We start from the raw sequence: 21012 nt of genomic DNA, 5'->3' as shown, positions 1-21012 counted from the left end.
AGGTGTCCATCCCCTCCCTTGGCCCAAGCTAGCTTTGAGTATTATCTGGCTTAGTGTTCTTAAGGGCCTACCTTATTAATGACAGATACAATCTCTATCTTAAATGGGTTCGGTTTGAACCTGCTACTCCTCATTAAACTGTTAATGACAGCATTGCAAGCTGCTTGTATTAGTATTGGCTACCTCTGGACAATGATGTTCAGGTACACACACTCTTATAGCTTTTATGGCTAGAGACAGACATTACACAAACCAATTTCAATGATCAGAAACTGGTTTAAACCTGTAACAGAACAGAAATTCAGTGTACATAAACCAGTTTCAAAATGGCCAAAACTGGTTTGAGGAAAAATCTGGTTGAATGTAGTATCAGACTTTATTGATTTGGATCAAACCAGTTTATGCGCTGTCTGTCTCAGACCCCTTGCTGGTTTTGAAAGGCACAGACTCCCCAAGCATCCCTGCATGCTCTCTGGGCTGGGCAGAGCGCTCTGCTTCAGCCTCAGGGTTGACCCCACCCCTCTGCGGGGAACAGGGGAAGCAGCAGGTTAGATGTTTATACAAAATAACAAAAAGTGACTTACCTGAGATGTTCTTAATTCAAGGAAAAGTGAAACAAATGAATTCTATAAAAAGAATAATTGCTATATTATTCAGCAATGTTAGGTTCACAATTAAATTTGAATATTGTTAAAGACTGAACATTTTTTTTATTATTTTTTTACAAAAGGAAAAAATACAGCAACTATAAGATTTTTTTTTTTAATGCAGTTATGATGTAGGCAGGAAGCCATCTCCAAGCATTTTGCTTTGCACCATCTTTTTCTTATCAGTTTCAGTTGCTTTTTTTTTCTTATGTTATTATCAGATTCAGATGAAGATACTTATGTATACTGACTCATTTCTTTGCTATTTTCTTCTTTAAACTTCAACTCCAATTTTCTGCTGTGGAGGTCTTCAGTCTGTTCCTGCTGTTTGAATGGAAGATTCCTCCATTTAAATGGAACAAAACTGCCCAGGTTTGTTCTGCACCTACAGTAATACAAACATGTATTAAAAGAATTCCTGTCACTAACTGAAGGTGCAAGGAAGATATAACCCTTTTTACCGTGATGGAGGACTAAACTTTTTTGATTCAACTGCTAGGATTACACTCCATGTTGTTTTACCATCTGTTTCTTGCTTTACAATTTATCTAAGAATTATTTCTTTTTTTGAATGTCCTTCCAAATTTGTAACAGTCAGTATATTATCAGAAGCTGAATTTGAAGTTTTTGCCATAAAAATCTGGTCCTAGAAGTATGGGTCAGGAAATTAGGAAAAGTAATGTCTGAGAGAGGTCTTTTGATTCTTTTCTCTCCCTCTCTCTCTTTTTTTATGTCTCCCTCTTCTCTCCCTCCTCCCCCCACTTGTCTTTATGGTCAACTTTCATATGCAGATTTTGTAGTATGCTCAAAAATAAATCTCTTATTTTTCAGGAATTTCTTGGCATCAGGCAGCATAGAACTATAACTTTCAATATTCTGAATGAACTGAGCTATGGATTCAAGTAGTGAAATGAATATTAAATGTGGCATTCAAAAGACTACATAATCAAAAACATCACTTTCAAATTATTTGGCAACACAAAACCACCCCTTCTTCAATGTCAGCTGATTGAAATGCCTTTTTTAATATTTGAAGTTCTTTGAGAGATTTGATGATCATTTAAGTGTATAACAAGGCTTAATCAAGTGTGGATGCTATTGAAGACTACTAAATGTTCCTGAAGTAAGGGGGCTGGTGCTCTTATTTTTGAAAAACATGATTCAACTTTTCATTTTGATACTTGACAAGAGTTTTGGAATTCTTGACGCTACCATGAAAGAACTGCATCTTGTGCATTGCCCATAGCATAGAAGATGTGGATGCTTATCAACAAAGCCCCAAATTTCTGTTTGCTATGGTAATGATCACTACTGAATTAACATTCTGTAAACCTAATTCATTCATTACTGCTGATCAGTTTCTAAAATTATGTTGGGTTGTATGATGATGCTCAATTGTGCAATGGAATATGTACATCACTTTTTTTTAATGTTACTATGATTCTGATGGCATCCTCATTAAGATTCTTCCACCCATTAGATATTGAATACATTAAGGACTCTTTGTAATAAGAACACCAATTCTTTTTCACATAATGTTTTTTTCTGCTTTTAAACTTGCTGTAAACCATTAGTGCTCAACCTTTTGATCCTGTGGGCCAGATGAGTGGTATGGGGCTTGTCAGGGGATCTGACCCTGAGGCCCTGCAGACTGGGATTAGCCACAGCTTGTGGGCCTCCCCAGGGACCAAATGACATAGTGCTGGGGTCTGGAGCTGGCTCTCGGGTCCAAGGTTGAGCACCCGTGCTGTAAGCTGAGAATTTTGGAAAGTGAATATAATTTTACAAAAAAATGCACAAGTATTCTCGGCTAAATAAAGTGGTGTATTGGTGGCACAAATACTTTTAGCAAACATGGCTAGGATCATTTCCTGACCATGAGACACTTGATCCAAAAATAACTTAATGCCAGCCTGATGAACAGATTTTCCAGCGTTTGGATTGGCAAAGTTCTTAGAAGATGAAAAAATGAAATTACTTTCACTTTTGAAGTCCTTCACGTCTTCATCAAAAGACTGCTTTGTGATGCTGCTACTAAAGATTAGAGAAAAGGAAAGAAGGTAACAAATGCTCATGCATGCTGGCTTTCCTTTTCTGGTATGACTGCATCTGGACAAGTGTTTTGCCATTCTGTCAATCTGTCATGTACATGTCAGCTACACAGAATTTGCATAGAACTTTAATTTTTTTTCAATCATCATTTCAAGTAGAATATTTTCCTACATCTTTTTTTTACATTTTGCTTTGTCCACACAATTACTACCATCTCACCTGTGGAACACAAGTCTTTTAGATTTAATAGTATTTCTTGTACTATACTAGTTCCAGTAGCTATACTGATTGTTTTGTCTGGAATCATGTAGCCAATGATGAAACATTTATTCAAGAAAACCCCTAATGACCCCCAAGTACTATCACCGTTTAGCATATTCATTGATAGATTTGTTTACCACTACAAATGCAATAACCTCGTGGGGGCAGTTGTGGACCTATGACTTCTGCTGCTATAGGACTCCCCCTGCTTTCTGCTACTATTTACAGTTGCAGCAGGTGGCCTCCAAGGTCCTTAAATATCAGGAGGTTGCAGGAGCTCAAAAAGCAAGAAGGAGATTGTCCTTCCTCTAAATGTAGAGATGAGGCTGCTCTGGGTCCTGGTGGCTGGAGGGTGGTCTAAGGTTGCAGACACCAAGCACTGCTGCCTTTTTGAAGAAATAGAGCCAAGGTATCAACAGCAAGGTTGCTGCCCACATCAGGACATGCTTGGCTCATTGAAATATTTGAAGATACTTGATTTGTGGTCAGTTAGTTAAATAATATCAATTAACTAGTTAAGTGATCGTCTTGCCAGCCTTGGTGTCCTTTGTCCATTTTCATGAAGTCATGTTTTAGTGCTAGGAAGGCTTTCTCCATGTTGTGCTTTGGTTTGAAATGTAGACATCATATAATGGAGTAGCTTGCCTGTTGCTGCTTTCTCAGTGATTTTCATAGGAAAGCAAGGCTGGAAGGGACCTCAGTGAGGCTTTCTGGTCCAGTCCCCTGCTCAAGGCAGAATTATTCCTAACTAAATTGTGTCAGCCAAGTGCCGGTCTGAACTGATCTTGAAAACTTCCAAGGACTGAGATTCCACAGGGTTTTTTTAGGTAGCCTGCTCTAGTGCTTGATTCTTGTCATAGTTAAAAAGTTGCTTCTAGTCTCCAACCTAAACTTCCTTCGCTGCAACTTGAGGCCATTGCTCCTAATCCTGTCCACTACAGTTATAGAGAAAAAAGCCCATCTCAGCTTTTGCCTTGCAGGCTCCTAATAACTTTGTTGTTGTTGTTATTCTGTGTTGAACTCTTTCCAAACTGTCCACTTCCTTCTTAAAGTATGGGGCCTAAAACTGGTTGCAGTACCCCAGTTGAGGCCTTACCAGTACTGAATTGAATGGAAGAATTTCTTCCCTTGATTTGTGATTTGCAAGTGACAGTCCCCATTAATATAAGCCAGTATATTGACTTTTTTTGCAATAGGAGTATACATTTATACTCCTATATGCAGTTTATGGTCTCTAATCCCTCACTGCAGTTTAGTCAAGCATTTCCTGGTCTGTATTTGTGCATGCAGTGATTCCGTTCCAAGTGCAGGTCTTGTACTTCAGTGCACTGAAGAAGTTGCCAAGGCAGCTGCTTTCCTGCACCAGCTGCGCTCTGCCCTGCAGCGCCAGGTTCCACCTGCCGGGCTGTGAAGGCTGTGGGGGAGGGCCACAAGACGGGAGCCTGAGCCCCTGGTGCACACCCTGCCTGCCCTGCATACAGATTTGGGGGGCATGGGTTCCCCTTGGCTCCTGGGAATGCACGCAGTGATGGGGAGCCGGCCTCATCCCCAGACAAGCTGCCTGTGGCCCCATTCCGCTCCTTCCCAGGGTCCTGCAGCCGTACGGTGCAGCCCCGGGCCCCAAGCTTGACTGTGCCTGGCAGGGCACCAGCCCCAGCCCTGCCCAACTCCCTCCCTCTCTATGGGGGCCTGAATTCCACTCTCCATTCCCCACACAACTCAAGGAGCTGCATCAGGCTGCTGGGCCATGTGCATGTATGCCCTCCTTCTGCTCCCTCCCAGCCCCTTGCAGGCTTGTACTCTGCCAGCCAGCCTGCGGGAAGCTTGTTGCAAAACTGCAAAATCCATGGGTTTCTCTGCTAAAATGAGAAATCTGTATTTTATTCCAGTAAGGGAGAAAATCCATGTTTTACTCTGTTTCCCTAGGAAATAGGAAATCCAGATCCCTGGTTATCATAAAGCACTGAAGGAATTTGCTGGTCTGCTTGTGCTTTGCTGTGTTTCTCTCCCAGCAGAGAACTTGATAATTAATGTTCTTCATGAGAGCCAAGTCCTGCAATTTGGAAGCTCCCATCATTTATTTAAAGCAGACCATGTCCATTTCCTCTTTCAGCTGTGAAAGTCTGTAGCAGACACCCACCATGACATTCTCCCCCCCACCCCTGCCCTGCTGCTTCCAGGGTTTTCAACAGGCTTACCTTCCACTTTATATTTACCTCCGAACATATACATCCCCTATATAAAAAGTATGACAACACCACCTCCTTTTTTTTCTCTGCCTGTCCTTCCTGACCATCTATAACTGTACTCCAGTCATGTGAACTATCCCATCACATCTCCATAAACCCAACTGCATCATAATTCTGTGCTTGTACTAGGACCTTCTAATTTTCCAGTTTGTTCTTCTTACTTCTTGTATGAGTATATAAACATTTAGAGAAGTATCAGGAACAAAAAGGAAGAATTTTGATTCAAAGTAGGAAGGCTGAAGCATTTCTTCCAGAGGTATAAACCTGTCAAGCCATGTTAGAAGCAGTGACTTTGTGTCTTCAAAAACCTAATTATGTCCTGATGGCCTCTACTTGGGGGTGGGGGGGGGGGGGGAGGGAGGGAGGGGGGCAGTGGTGACACAAAGGGGGTGTACAGGAGTGCATATGCATCCCCTGAGAGCATTGTTGCACCCCTTGTCAGCTAGTGTTCCCAGGTGAGGGGGATAGGCGAGAGTGGTGGCCCCTGAGAGCACTGTCTGGGGAGTGCTCCAGGAGAAGCAGTCCCCCCCACAGCCAATCCCACTGACCCCAAAGTGCCAGTGGCGTGCCGCTGCCAGTTGCAGGTCAGCAGGATTGGCTGTGGCAGAACCAGCTCCCACCCCAGCCTGTGGGATTGGCCACAGGGGACCCCCCCCCCCAGTCACGTGTCCAGTCAGGGGGAACAAGTGCCGTCCCTGACTCAGGCACCAGTAGCCCATGTGGGGTGGTCTTTGGGAAACAGCATACAGCTACTCCTTGCTTAACGTTGTAGTTATGTTCTTAAAAAATGCAACTTTAAGCGGAACGACGTTAAGCAAATCTAATTACATCACAGTAGTTACTTACTAGCAGGCGGCAGCCAAACAAAGTTATAACTGAAAATTGCATGACTTTACATGAGTATGTTCTTTAATAGATCAGCGGCATAATAACAAAACAACATTCATAACCAGGACAACATTAAGTGAGGAGTACCTGTACTTCTGTTCTACAGGGCTGTTGCCTCTTTAATTGCAGCAGCAGTGTAAAGACAAACGTTTCCCCTCTGTGTGGATATAGCGTTATTGGCAGTATTTTTTTTTGACAGAAACTGCCAACAGAAGCTGCCTTTTTGTTACATACATGCTGGGGGGAGTTGCTGAGAGAGAGTTGTCTGTGGGAATAATCCTAAATCAACTTAGAGGGAATCTTAAATTGATTTAGGATTCATCCCCTCCTCCTCCTTCCCCAGCACATACCTAAATGATATGGCAAAATTTTGTAATGCAGGCAAGGCCCAAGCTGACTTTTTAAGGGTCTAGTAGATTATTATGTTTCCTTCTCCAAAAGAAATTTTGTTAATTTCCATCATCAGTACAGTCACTTTGCTGTCAGATAGAGGGGTATAAATACATTTTAAGGTGGTAGTTTGAATATTTGACTTATCCAATTTGGATTATCAAGACTAGATTACTAGGTAGACCAGTTTTGCAGTTGTAGAGCTGCAACTCTGTTGTAGGCTGGAAAATGATTTTTTCCTTATTGTGAAAGTGTACTTGCATTTAAGTTTTGCATGCTTATGACCAGATGCACTAGAAATGGCTTTTGCATAGCTCTCCTGTGTTTCTTTTCTTCAGTTTTGCCGATTTAATCCTGCAGACCTTAAATGAGGGAAGTGGTGTTAGGGAGGAAAGTGGTGGAAAAACAGGGGAAAGTGTAGGACCAAAGCATCTTTGTAATGTTTACCACACTGGGCCTTGTATCTGGATGGTTTGTCTGAGAATATGAAGAATTACACTTAACTGCATTTCTAGTTGCTTAAAATAGTCTCTCTGACCTTTTATTTTTCAGCTGTAGCAGAAGTGAAACTTCGAGATGATCAGTATACCTTGGATCACATGCGTGCTTTTGGCATGTATAATTACCTGCACCTTGACTCTTGGTACCAGGATAATATCTACTACGTTGATCAACTTGGAAGGGTTATGAATTTATCTGTGACTCTGGTAAGAATAAAGTATCCTTTAAATAAAACTAAAATAAGCAGAGCAGGAAAAACAGCAAAAGAATACAGCCATGGAGGGAGAAGGGAAGGAAACAACAGGAAAGCCAGGGATGTTATAGAAAGAGAGGTGAAACCTATAAAGATTGGAAGGACTTGAAGTGAGGAAGACAAATTGAGGGAATAAAGGGCTTCAGCATGGATTTGTCTTGGGCCTTTTGTTCTTGTTCTTTGTTTTTTTTTTCATTCTGAGGGTGGATAAGGTAATTACATAAGCAAGGTTCACTTTTACAAACCAGAGTACAGGTAAATACATTGACACAAGGCAGGAAACGGGTCTCCAACCTAGTTTGATTGTTTATACACAAGCATAAGTGTGTGTATGGATGTCCCTTACAGTGGCACACAGATTCTTTTATCCATCTGTGGGTGGACCTATACAGAAATATAGATTTACACTGGTAGCAGGACCTTTCTGGGGCTCCCCATGTTTTCTTCTAATTTAACCTCTGATCAAGCCCATGTGCAGATATACTTAACTCTAGCAAACATCTTCTGATAGACAAATAGAAACTAGCCATTCTCGGATTCCAAGAACTACTTTTATTAAATCAGTTTTTCAGTGATCCTGGAAATTGTCAAATTTCTAAAACGTATGTCTTGGTGAAACTGAAGAGAGGATTTCTTACCCTATCGTTACTGGCCTGGAACGTCTCTATCACTTTCTTGCTATCCTTTTCCTGCTTCATAGTCACATGAATTAATCTACCGTTATACTTGCATTGAAAGCTTCCAACAATTCAGCAAAAGCACACAATTATAGTTTAGCAGTACATGCACTACAGAAAATTACCTGACTTACTAATTATCAGTGTAAGATAATACATCCATGTAATGATGTATGATATCAAAGTAACTAAGATGACAGTATGCACATATGCATTCCATATGCCATTTTAATTTTTTACCAGTCTTATTAAGGCTAAGGCCATTTAGTAAGTGTTTTCCTGTTAGTCAGAGGCAGGCAAATATTTTGGGTGGAGGGCCACTTACCGAGTTTTGGCAAGCTGTCAGGAGCCACATGGGTAGCCCTGCCCCTCGACAGGTGCCCTGCTCCCTGGGGATGTGTGTATATTTGTATGGTAAGGTATATGTGGGGTGTATGTGTGTGGCGGAGGGTGTAGCTATGGTTTTTGCAGGAAGCGTTGGAGGATATGTAGGGTGTGCATAGGAGCCCCCCTTTTGCATGGCCCCTGAGCCAGTCAGCACCTGCCTTCCCCGCCCTCCCCCCCCCCCAACAGCCCAGAGCCCAAGTGCCTTGCATTGCCTCCCCACCACTGCCAACTGCACGCAGCCCCAGTGTGCCCTGCACGCACTCTGCACTGCCCAGCCTGTGGCATGTCAGCATGCAGCAGTTGTGGCTGGGACCAACCTTTAGCACCCTGCACTGGCTCCAGGCTCTCCTGTACTGGCTGAGCAGAGCAGGTGGGTAGAAACTCTTTTACAGGGGAAAGTGGCCCCTCACCACTGCCAGGCAGTTCTTCATGCAGCCTCCCGGAGCCCGTGCCATGCTGGGCTGCCCTGCAGCTCCATCACCCCCACCTGTGAGCTGCCCGATGGCTGCTCCACCCTGTCACCGTTGCCATGCTGGGCAGCCCAGAGGTGTTGGTGATGGAGCCACAGGACAGCTGGGCGTGGCACGGGCTCTCGGCCGCACCAAAAACTGCCTGGTCGTGGTGAGGGGCTGCAGCTGCTCCTTCTCAGCCTGGATGGGTGAACCTGGAACACATGCTGGGGCCCAGGCTTGGCAGTGGTGGCATGGGAGTGAAACTACTGCTCAGCAGAGGGGTGAAAGCACCCCCCTCCCTCTCCTGCTGCCCTGCATCTGCTCTGCACTGCCACTGCTGCCTCGCAGGGCAGCCCAGAGACGGCAGTGACACGGTGGAGACTCAGGGCAGCCCCACACAGGCTTCAGGCGGCTGCACCAGGGAGGAGGAGAGACTGCTTTCTCCCACGCTGAGCAGCAGTTTATTCGGTGCTGCCACTGCTCAGCCCAGACAGGCGAGTGCGGGGTGGTCCCAACTGGCATGGCCACTTGTGGAGCCAGGCCAGATCCCCTCTCTCCCTGCTGGTGCAGCCCAGCCCAACTCCATAGATCTCTGCCACCCCTCTCTGGGCTCTGTTGGTGCTGGCCCCGGGACACTAGTGCGGGCTCCACGCATCCGCTTGCTTCCACTCTGTTCCACCTCCCTGCCACCGCTTTCCCCACTTTTCTGCCTGCCCCCCAGCTGCTCCTGCACCACGTGGTTCCCGAATGCACGGCCATGACTGCAGGAGTCGGCAAGAGCTGGCCCAGCCCCGAGGACTTGGGCAATTTGCCGGCAGTCCTCCCCTGCCCCCGCCCCTTCCCTCTCCACCCTGCATCTTACCTGAATTTCCCCCTCCAGTGCAGACAGGCACAAACAGCCTCACAGTCCCAGGCCAGATGCCTCTGCTAGTCAGGGACTTCTGGTTGGAGGGTGGGGCTGGGCGGGCATTGCTGCTGCTGCTGGGTCCTGCCTTGGCTTCCTTTGGTTCCTACTGTCTCTGGCTCCTGTCATCTTTGACAGGCAGCCAGGGCAGATAAATATTTATTTTTCTAATTTAAGGGCCCTGCAGGCTGGATAGAATGGCTTGGCAGGTTGGATCTAGCCTGCAGGCTGTATTTTGTCCACCCCTGCTGTTAGCCCTTTTTTGGATTAACCTAAATTGCAGATTTTAATTAAGCGCTCTGCTGAAAACTCCATTTGCAATGCTTTCAAAGTTTAGCTATGTTCATTTAAGATAGTTTTTACACAGAAACAACAAATTCACTTTCCAAGAGGATTGCTCAGTCTGTTGATGATGTATATAAAAGCACACTGGATAACTGAAAGAGTTTAATGCATTCTATTTCATGCAGATAGACAAGGTGATATCTACCTCTCTTGCCAGTTTGATACTTAGGAGAATTCTTTTATAGACATTAGGAAGTGACAAAATACTCCTGTGATGTATGCTTTATTGTAGCCACTTTGCAGAGGAGGTGCCCAGGTTTGTACAGAATCTTTGCTCTGAGAACAAACTCAAAATGAAAAATGCTGAGAACTGATCATAGTCATACAGTTGTGCTGAGCTGATGCATGTGTGGTCAGATCATTTGTCAACTTAGTTGAGGAGAAAAAATTCTAACTTAGGACGAAGTATAGTTTCTCAACCTGTGGTACACATACCCCTGGAGGTATGCAAGACACAGGCAGGGGGTACTCGGGTACCCCAGCACTCTCTTGCCTCCTTTTCCTCTCTTTCTTGTCCCTTCCTCCTCTCAAAACTATGGTAAAATTTTGGTTTGCAGCATGTTGTGCACTGCTTTAAATTCCCTAATAATAATTTGGTGTTCAGCCCTTCTACTTTTGGCCAGCATCACCTGGAGCTGTGCACCCCTGGTGTAAAAGGTGGCAACCCTACCCACACCAGCTCAGACATCTGTCATATTATGGGCCTTACATACACAGCCCATCTTCCAACATATGGCACACATTAATCTGTAAATATAAAATCCCCTGGAAAATTGAGTGTTGGGGTACTTAGTAACATTTTCAGAAGTTAGGGGGTTCTTGCTACTTGAAAGGTTGAGAAATGCTGGACTGAAGCACTGTGGAGGTTTAAAAATTTTTGCACAGTCACAGCTGGACTGTAGTTTTGTTGAATGAAAGGACTATAGATGCCTTACTGGAAATCTTTGAAAGACTGTGTTTTTATATTCTACAAATGTGTTCAATTTGTCATTGAAAAGACTCTTTATAAAATACATAATCTGTTTTGATCAAAAAGGCCCTAAACTTGTAGAAGTTATTAGAGGAACCTAGGAACACGCCTGAAAAAAGATTGATGCAGGGTCTGCAGAAATCTGACTTCATCTAATTAATGGCAATGACCTAGAACTCAACAAGAGGGGAAAATGTAAAGAAGCTGTAAAGTTTTTCATCACTGCCAAACGCACAAATCATAGGTGAAACCCAGAACAAGAGCAGTGCTACTTGCTCTTATGATTTACTTTTAAGTCTTATAATATTCTGTGGGATTTCTTTTTTTCCCTTCCTTAAAGCCCATCGTTCTGAAAAGCTAAGTTCCATGTTAACTTGGAAGCTTTTTTAACATTCATGATGTTGGAATAAAGCTTGAAAAAGTGGCCCAAGAGCACTCAAAAGGCTCGGTCTCAAAGGTACAAGGGGGGGTAAACAAATATTGTTTTTTAAAGTTCCTGATTGATTTAATCCTGTGAAATTTTGGGAAGTCAGGCTTTTGAATGCTTGGATTGATGGTAGTGATAGAAGCTTAAATGTGCTTAGAGAAAAATAAATCCTCACCCTATCCCTTCCTTATCCTGCTCTTCTATATTTGGAGTTGATTTCTGGACCTCCAAATTGTTTGCAAAGGAGGCATACCAGTTTGTTGCATCCACATGGTGGAATTAGAAAATGTATCTCTCACAGTGCCTAGTATTAGTTTTCCATCCAGTATTGAACATTTCATTTTAATATTTTTGAAAAAAATCCCCTGGAAAATTCTATTTTGATTATTTCCAGAGATGTTCCAGTGTGAACGCAATACTAAACATTAGAATTTGGGGCTTTAAGGGCTTTTTGTTTTGTTTTTTAAGAATAAATTGCATATAATAAATGTGTATAAAGGAATACTGTTAAGGTTATAAATGCCATACTGTTAAGGTTAGAAAGTAAATTAATATTGACCAGACAACTTTATTTGGAACCAGAGTTCCAAATAAAGTTGTCTGGTCAACATTAATTTACTTTCCTCTCCACCCCACTTTGCTTGGACATTATGATATTCTTTAATTACGTGATTATTTAATATTTCATCCATGTAATCCCTGCATAAATCAGTGAAAAAAAATGAAAGGTGCTTATTTTAATGAACAGCTATTCAAAATGTTGTTTTTCTTTATTTAAAAATAGATCACCGCTTAATTTAATGTTACCTGTTTAAGTTTGACTTTGAAGACAAACATTAGTTTCCTAGTGTTTTGTTTTTCTCCAAGTACTTCACAAATATTAAGGAATTTATTTTTGTAACAACCCCGTGAGATGTTGGGGTAGTAAAAGACCAGAAGCATAGAGAGATTATTTTTAAAATATCCGCTAATCTTATGTGTATAATTAGAGGCACATATGACTAAATACTTTAGCAGTTTGTGATGAAGCGTAGGCATGCACTTTCTTCATCCATTGCTTTATGTGCTCATCTTCTCTGCAAATCAGACCTCTTGATCTTAAGTCTGAAAGTTAGAAAATGAAGAATGTATAATTTAATAACTACCTGTAAAATGCTGGGTTTAAGAAAATGTTACAGCATTGTGTGTAAGGATAGAATCCAGGGCAGCTTTTATCTGCCTTAACTGAGAAACCATCCTTTATCTTCCTGCAGTGTCCTGCAAAATAATCTTCTTGTAAAATCCTTTTATGTTGGTAATCTTGAGTAGTCTAATGGCATCCATCACTACTAGTTGAGGGTCTGCCATCAGGTAGGGGGCTATTCTCCCCATTCTCATAGATGCAGAATTGAGGCACAGAGAGGCCAAGTGACTTGTTTGCTTACCATCAGAAGAAAGTTGATGAGGTACAGTAACCAAGTCAATAGTGTTTTAATAGTGCGTGATTTGAAATATCAGGATCTACCAAAAAAAGCTTGATCTTTTTACAGTAGTCTTACAAAACTTTTCTCCCAAGTGTGTGTTAGAAAAATGTACTTCTGCTTTGACAGCATTGCTGCTTAAATATGTACATACATAAAATGTCATAGTCTCAGATTCTGCCCCTTCAAATGTTAGTCTTCCAATACTTCTTTTCTTTCTCAGTATTGTTCATTTGTATCCCTGTTCACACTTTTTATTTTTTCATCTCAATTATTCATGGACATTTTTCTTTGCTTTTGTGTGTTACTCATTCTTGCCATTAGAACAAACACTGAAGATCCATTATGTTTCTCTTGGTTGTTAATCAATATTTTACATTACTTGCTGTGACTATTTTTTCTTTTGCTATAGGCAGTGTAAAATGTAGCCAGAATGAACTTCCAGTGCCAAGGTGTAGAGAGCACCAATAATTATCTAATCCCTCACTAATTTTTATTTTGATGACTGCCATGTCATTGCATGTATATTCTTACCCCATCTTTGCAAACCTATGTTACTTTGCATTTGCTCTGGGATAATAGCGTACATATCAGTAGTTACAGCATGCCAGCTTGGTAAGTTCACAACCTGAATTATCTTGCAGTGATTTGCTCATGTGCCAGTACAACACTAATAAGGTAACTCAACTTAAGAATGTGGTTTTTTTCATATTTTTTCTGCATGTCCTCTTGTATGCCATAATGAAACAAAGACCTGAACATAGTTATAGCATCCTTCCCTCCTCACAGGCTTGTGTTTTTTTTCAGTGCAGTGAAGCTTCCTATGTATTGTAGAAGAATCTTGCTCACATGAGGATTTTGAAAAAATGAGTTCTGTAATGTACTTAATCAATGGAGGATGCTACAAGTTCTTGATAACTATCAACAGTAAATGTGACGCCAATGAGATGCTGTTTTTTAATACATAGAATGGATTGCAAATTAAAATATTTTAAATGTAAGATTCCCTGTTTATAATTTAATTAAAATTCATGAGTCCATCATTTAAAAAGGTATGTTGTTATGATGCATATAGTATTATGGATACTCTGTAGTTTGAACTATTTTAATATTAAGAAAGTTGCAGTTGATATAATTTCAGTTCATATAATAGCAGCAGAGGTATGTGTAACTAACTTCAGTCTATAGAACTCTTTTCCTGGAGAACTCACCATTTTTTTTTGTTGTCGTTTCATGAGCATTTAATCTTCACATCAAAGTGAGATAGCCAGAGTGCTAGTTTTTCTGTCACCCCAGTACTTTAGTTCATTCACAGCTGCACTACTGTTAATCCACACTTACAGTCAGTGTATTCTTAAAACTGCAGATCTCCACATGAGGAGATCAGATGATCTTGGAGACTCTGAGAAACTTGTCTTCATTTCTCAGCCATACTCGGACTAAAATGACCCTTCTTTTACTGTATTTCTCTGGGTGCACTTTCTCTTTTACATCCATCTTGTTGCCAGATCATGTCCTTCCTTTCTTAAAAGCCTGCCTAACTCTTTTGCAAAGAGGAGAACATTTGACTTCCTTGCAAATAGGCCCTACTATTCTTCTCCCTCCTTTCCCTAAGGAGGGTGTGGAGGGGTTCCTTTCCTTAGGATCCTGAACTCGGTCATCTCTTGGTCGTGCCTGCTCAAGTTGCCATTCACTACTACATTCCCCACCAATTCTTCCCTGTTTGTGACGACAAATCAAGAAGAGCACAGTTGCTAATTGCGCTAAGTTGGCCTCTCCAACACTTGCACCAGGAAATTGTCCCAAGGACTCCCCAAAAACAACCTGGATTGCCTGAGCATGTTTCGCACTATAAGCACTCTATGGCAAGAAGTTTCTTGTTTGTGCTCTTCTTCCAAACAATGTTGGCACTTGTATGTTCAAATAAATAATGTTAAGAGTGCATTGTGCCACATTTTCATGTTTTCCTGGCCATCTATTTTGTACCAGTGTTCTCTGGCAGTTCTCTTGCAAAGACCACTGTAAAATTAGACAAGCTGAGAGAGAGAGCTAACTTTAGTAAATGTAAAAATTGTAACTGTGTTTGGCTTTAAAGGAATGTTTTCTGCAGTTTGCCCTTGGCTCTCGATACCTAGAAGCTGAATTGGACAGGGAGAATACAAAGACATGAAAACTAGGGCAAGGATGTGAACTCTGCAGGTGAAGAAGCTCTGGCACCTTTAAAGAATACTGACATTTATATTCCTGATTGCCCACAAACACTTACTTCTATGTAGGATGGCCATCATAGATAGAGGACAGTCTCTCTTGAAGAGAAAAATAGAGGACATAAAGGCATCCAGTTTCGGATCAATGGAGGACAGAGTAGCAAAAAACCGGAATGTCCTCTCTAATGGCCACCCTACTTCTACGGCTTCCTAAGAGCTAACTAGTCATCAGGAGCCATGATGTTACTTCCTTCTGAAAGAGAGTGGATGTGACTGGGGAAAATCATAAAATCCGTGTTGTTCTCTGTGGAGTTACAAGCCTGGACATGCCCAGAGACCTACTCTTGGACTGCCTTTTGAACAGTTGTTTTTCTTAGACAAGGCACTTGGACTCATTTGTTGAATGACCAGTGTTACGATACTAATGCAGTCATTTGATTGTCTAGTATTAATTTCAGCACTTCATGAAGAATGTTAAGTTGGGGTGGGTTCAGAGAAGAACCACAGGAATAATTTTATTTGACTGCAACCAAGTTGCCTCTTAACATTATTCTGTTCAGCTTGAAAAACCAACTTCTGACAATCCTTCCAAGGCATGCTTTCCGGTCCTTTAATTATCAGGCATATATATTGGATAATTTCAATATTTAATCTAGTAGATAAAAGGATGGCAAATTCCAGTAGCTGGAAGCTGAAATGGAATTTTTTTTCTTTAATATTGAGGAAAATTTAATCATTTGAAGCAGCATCAAGAGTGGTGGTGAACTATCTGCCATTAAAAACATTTAAATCCAGATTAGATTTCTTATCAAAAGAGGTGATGTGGTTCAAGTGTGTCAAACTCATTTAGCTTTGTGAGCCAGCTCCTGACAGGGGCTCCACAGGCTGGATCTGGACCTACCTCTGGTGGCGGGACATGTGGTGGCGGCAATCATTATTTTTAATCAAGGAACCACAGGGATGAATGCAGCTACTGCTTGCCCTGCCACCACTGAAATGTATCCTCAGCAGAATTCAGTGATGGGCACTGTGCCCACCCACTTCTCCCCTGAATTTTCAGTCCCTCCAGGAGGTCTATGGGTCAGATATAGCATGCAAGCTGTCTTTGACACCATTCCTTTACTCCAGATGGAAATTAATAGAAGTCCTGTGGCCCATGTCTTCCAAGAGTTTAAGCTACATATTCATGATCATGTTTTTTAGCTTTATAATCTATGACATACCCCTCATGACTGAAGAGCTATAGGGATCCTGGTAATGTTGGGGGTTTAATTAAACAGGCATAACATTTCTCCCATTAGAAAGCTTTTTGTTCTTGTTATCCTACAGACATTAGTCCATTGTCCTTCTTTAACCTGTGAAGAATGTAAGATAAAATAAGCTAATACTTTTTCCCCAGGACAAAAACTGCTTAAGCCTGTAAGTTAGTTTTTTGTGGGGGGTTTTTTTTTTTTTGATGTTAATTGCCACTTATTCCAGGCACAAGCCTGTCAGGCTGTGCGCTTGCCATGTAATGGAGGAGGAGCAGCAATGTGAGTTGGATGGGCTACATACGTAAAGAGCTGCCCTGCTCTCTTGTCCCAGTTTTGGTGGCAGGGCTTCACCCTGAGTGCTAAACCTTGTGGCTTCATATATGTGCATCATGACAGATTGCATTGTACAGTTGGGGCATATTTGGTATGCACTTGTTTTATCTCTCTTTCTCCAATAAACTGTGTCCTTGTATATCATGTTCAGCAAGTCAAATTTATGATGACTAAATAGATTAATGTATTATGTTCATTTTTCCTGTTTTGAGAACTTGAATCTCCTCTTAAGTATTTAAATTGAAGCAAGGTTGGTCAAATTTCCAACTTCGTGATCATGGGAGCTAGCCTGGGTTTTGTTTACGACTAGGTCATATGTATCTGTACCTGTGGATAGGCTGACAGGCAGCTTAAAAAATCAATTAAATACCCCCTCTCTCTACCCCCCACCCTGTATGGTAGGCCAATGACATGTTCCTACTGTTAGAGAGCTTCATAATGTGTGCAATGTGTGTGCAGGAAGCTTGGGAGATGGTGGTTATCAGTTTTTTGTTACAGAACAGATTGGCAAAGGCTGTGCCTTAACCTAGAAGTAAGATACAAATGGGAAAGAATGTTCATTTTAGTTCTTGTTTCAAGGTTTCTGTTGCCATGGATCTGCCAACAAGATGGGTCATTTGTTATATCTCAGTTGTAATGATCAGACTTCTAAGGAGAACTTGGTTTAAGCAGCTCTGGACAGGCCATAAGCAGAGCAGACCAGTTGTGGTGTCTCAGTTCTTCCCCAGTTTGTTTACCCATCTTGTTACGGAGTTGAGTGAATGTTGCTGTTTAGTTACTTTGCTAAGAAAGCAGTTCAGGTTTAAAACTTCATTATTCCAGTCACAGTATATTATTTTGAAAGGAAAATCGTTAAAGTTTAGAGTCTCATTATGCTAGTAACAGTACAGGTATTTTAACAAAAGAGTTAGTCCCTGCAACAGAGACCTTGCAACCTATTCAACCAGAAGATTATGCAGGCAGGTCAAGTGAGCTGGGTGCGGGAGACAAGGTTCTTTGCATGAATCTGATATCTTTTATTAGACCAACTTAAATAGTTGGAAAACAATTATTAAGCAAGCTTTCGGGTTCAAAAACCCTTCGTCAGGCTAAGGAAGCTTCAGCAGTTGGTATGTGCTCTTCCTGGATAGAAGGAAAAGTAAAGAAGCCAGAGGCTGGGCTGGTCTGCATATGAGATGGGTAGTCAGTGGAAATGTAGACTGAGGAGTCAATGGGTGAGAGACAGGCATGGGGGAGGGAGGGAAGAGAGAGAAGGGGATGGATAGTGGAGAGATACCTAGGGAGTCAGATGTCAGGCAGGTTATAATGTTTCATAAATTCATTGTCTATATTTAGTCCATGATTTTTAGTGTCCAGGAGGCTGATGAAGTGCAGTTCACAGGCTCGTCTCTGGGAAGTGTTTTGTAAGTTTCCTTTGAGGATCAGGACTGAGAGGTTGGGGAGAGAGTGGTTTTCTTGTGAGAAATGTGCCCCCACAGGTAATTGGGTATTCCTGTCTTTGATAGATTTCCAGTGTGCGTTCATTCTGGTGCACAGTTGTTGTTTGGTCTCTCCTATGTATTTTCCACCGGGGCATTTGGTACATTGGATGAGATACCGGGTGAGCGAGATTTTTATCTGTATAACTGTTAACTAATCGTCAAGTATGTATCTGCTGCCTCTTCTGTTGACTCTGTTCTCATAGCACTTGTTTTTTCCTGAAAGCATCCACCCCCTGTATGTTTAGAACAATTGCTCCAGTCCAGAGCTATTAGGTCTGAGAGGCTACTAATGGAGTCGAACAGCTACAACCCTATGATCCCTGCTGACTTCCTGCCCCTAGAGCAGGGGGCTGGACTCAATGATCCTCCCGTGTCCCTTCCAACCCAAATGTCTGTGAAATCTATGAAACCAGATTAGCTCAAATCTTCATTTCCTTAAATTGTGACTATTTTAATTTTTTTTCATTTTTGCCAAAGGAGGTATCTGTTTCTGGGAGGTTTCTGGGATTTTAATTAATCCTTGTAATCTTTCAGTGTTTACACTCCCATAACATTTTTCTTTATTAAAATCCAGTGTTTGGATGGATAAGAGCACACCCAATTTACTGTTCAACCAGTTGACATCCTTGTACTCCTGTCATATTTGGAAACAAGGGTATTTTAGCATCTCACTTAAATTCTGATCCCATCTCCTTTATTATGTATAGCTACAGTCTCCTTGTGTCTATAATTAGATATGTTGTTGTTTTTTTCCTGTTCTAAAATATAGCGACCATTTTAGTACTTTGTAACACAGGAGATCCAAAAATAGATAAAGTTCTCCTATTTTTTATATAGCTCTTCAAATACAGTGCTTTTTAGGATTTTACACCTTAAGAGTGTGCACAGATGCAACATTTGAAACATTTCTAAGTATAACAAGCTTGGAAATGTTTAAAAAATGTAGCATTTTAGCCACTGGACACATGTATAGCCCCTGTTGCACCCCCTTCCTCTTCCAACTGGGGCACTTCAAAACCACTGTCATTGTATGTGGTGGCATGCTTTCCAGTCGGGGGGGTGCTACAGGGAGCCGTGGTGACCTGTGGCCCTGCTCTCCCCTCCCTTCACAGGGTACAGGATCAGAGGAGACATTGCCACTTTGAAGCCCCTGTCTTCCTGGGCTGCAGCTCTGCTCACTCTCATCCTCTCCTGCCCTCCACAGGGAAGAGGTGTGGGGAGTGGCACTGATGTCCGTGGGAGCTATTCCACCATTCTGCTTCTGCTCTTCCTAAGCTTTGTGCTGTTGGAACCGGAGGTGCAAGGGGTTTGGAGCCTGGAGAACTGGAATCCTGACTCCAGAAGCACAGCAGGGAAAGGGGTGCAGGTGTCTGGGAGTTGGAGTGCACAAAGGAGCAACAGTGGCCCAGGTTCAGGGACCTGGCAGCTAGATGGTCCACCCCACCCTTCTTTCCTCCATGGCCTTTGGAATCAGGGAGGAGAGCAGATGTCTGGTTTTCTGAAGGACCATGTGGGTCCTCCATCCCTGTGCAAACATAACAGAAAGTGAAACACTTAAAAACAGTACCGCGTTTCAAGGGCATTATTTTGGAGCGTTTCAGCTGTTTTTGCAACTTTTCAAAAAGGATGTTTGTCAGTCCATACAAGTATCATCTTTGTCTTTGACCAATAAATTGTTGGAAGTTAGCTGCCTGGAGTTCCGGGTATTTTCAGTATTAAATCCACATCACATTTAACACAATTTGGCCATATGTCAGCACTTCATTAAATATCAAAAGGTGATACACTGATGCCCAGGTTTCTTACTAAAAATTAGCTACAATAAAATAATTATTTATGAAGTGTTTATTTGTATCAAATTCCAACTTATAACTTCTTACTTACAGGACACTACGCTACAGAAGCCAAGAGAACTATTCAGACTACCTACAGACTTGACAGCTTATGATAATCGACTTTGTGCATCGATACACTTTTCATCTTCCACCTGGGCTGCCCTTTCAGACGGAACAGGAAGACTGTATCTTATTAAAACAGGCAAGCGTGGAGACAGTGCCTCTGAAAAGTGGGAGGTAAGTCTTGAGACTTATTTCTCAAAGCTATTTCTGATTTTTCAGGTAATGTTTGCAAAGTGCTTCTGATTTAAGTTGAGTACATTTTAATACTTGACAGAATTGAGCTTTTAGTATTCACTGTTTTTTAAAACTGTATACCACTGAAATTAATTAGTGTTTGAAACGAGTGCACTGATAAAGATTTTTTTGGGCCAATGCCAATGGCTGATAATTAGCCATATTGGCCAGTATTGATCTGATTGCCAATATGCAGCCTGGAAGCTTGGAGAACAGCGTCTGGCTGGTAAGTCTGTTGTGGGGGAGGGGCTGAGGCAGGGTAGGCTCTGCCCAGCTGAGGTGGGTGTGGGGTGAAGCCGCAAGCAGCTTGTGCGGGGGGGGGGGATGTACACCCCCGCCCCCCCCCAGACCTGTATGGGGCAAAGGCAGATTGCTGCTATGGGCTGGCACTAGGAGCAGCCCTGGGCTCTTCCCAGCAGGGAGGTAGGCTGGGGCTGCACTCAGGGTGGGGAGGCTTATGGGGTTACAGCCATACCAAAATTTGCCATAGTCTTCACTCCCAGTACCACCGCTGCCCAGCCTGGGTGCAGCCTCAGTCCAGCACTGTCCCTTGCCCCAGCCCACAGTGGCAGTACGCCCTCACCCTTCACACAGATCCAAGGGGCACATGCCCCCCATACCTCCCCTGGGGGTGTGCATGGTGTCAGGAGCTGTCCCTTTCTCCACAACCCTGGATGAGCTGCTTGTGGCTCCATTCTGTCCCCTGCCATGGATGGGACAGCCCGTGCCTCAGCCTCACTTCC

At 42.4% G+C, this 21012-nt stretch overlaps 1 protein-coding gene across 1 annotated transcript in view; it reads left to right on the top strand.

Moving 5' to 3' along the window:
* NUDCD1 (NudC domain containing 1) overlaps positions 1-21012 on the top strand; it is a 139982-nt gene that overhangs the window by 15348 nt on the left and 103622 nt on the right. Inside the window, exons 2-3 of the mRNA XM_090040512.1 lie at positions 7040-7194; positions 20024-20209. Coding sequence (XP_089896638.1) covers positions 7040-7194; positions 20024-20209 — 341 coding nt within the window. The remainder of the gene's footprint in view (positions 1-7039; positions 7195-20023; positions 20210-21012) is intronic.

This window comes from Crocodylus siamensis, chromosome 3 (assembly GCF_052110815.1).
Source record: "Crocodylus siamensis isolate JL-2025a chromosome 3, ASM5211081v1, whole genome shotgun sequence".
NCBI lineage: Eukaryota > Metazoa > Chordata > Crocodylia > Crocodylidae > Crocodylus > Crocodylus siamensis.
This window is presented reverse-complemented; position numbering and strand designations above follow the sequence as displayed.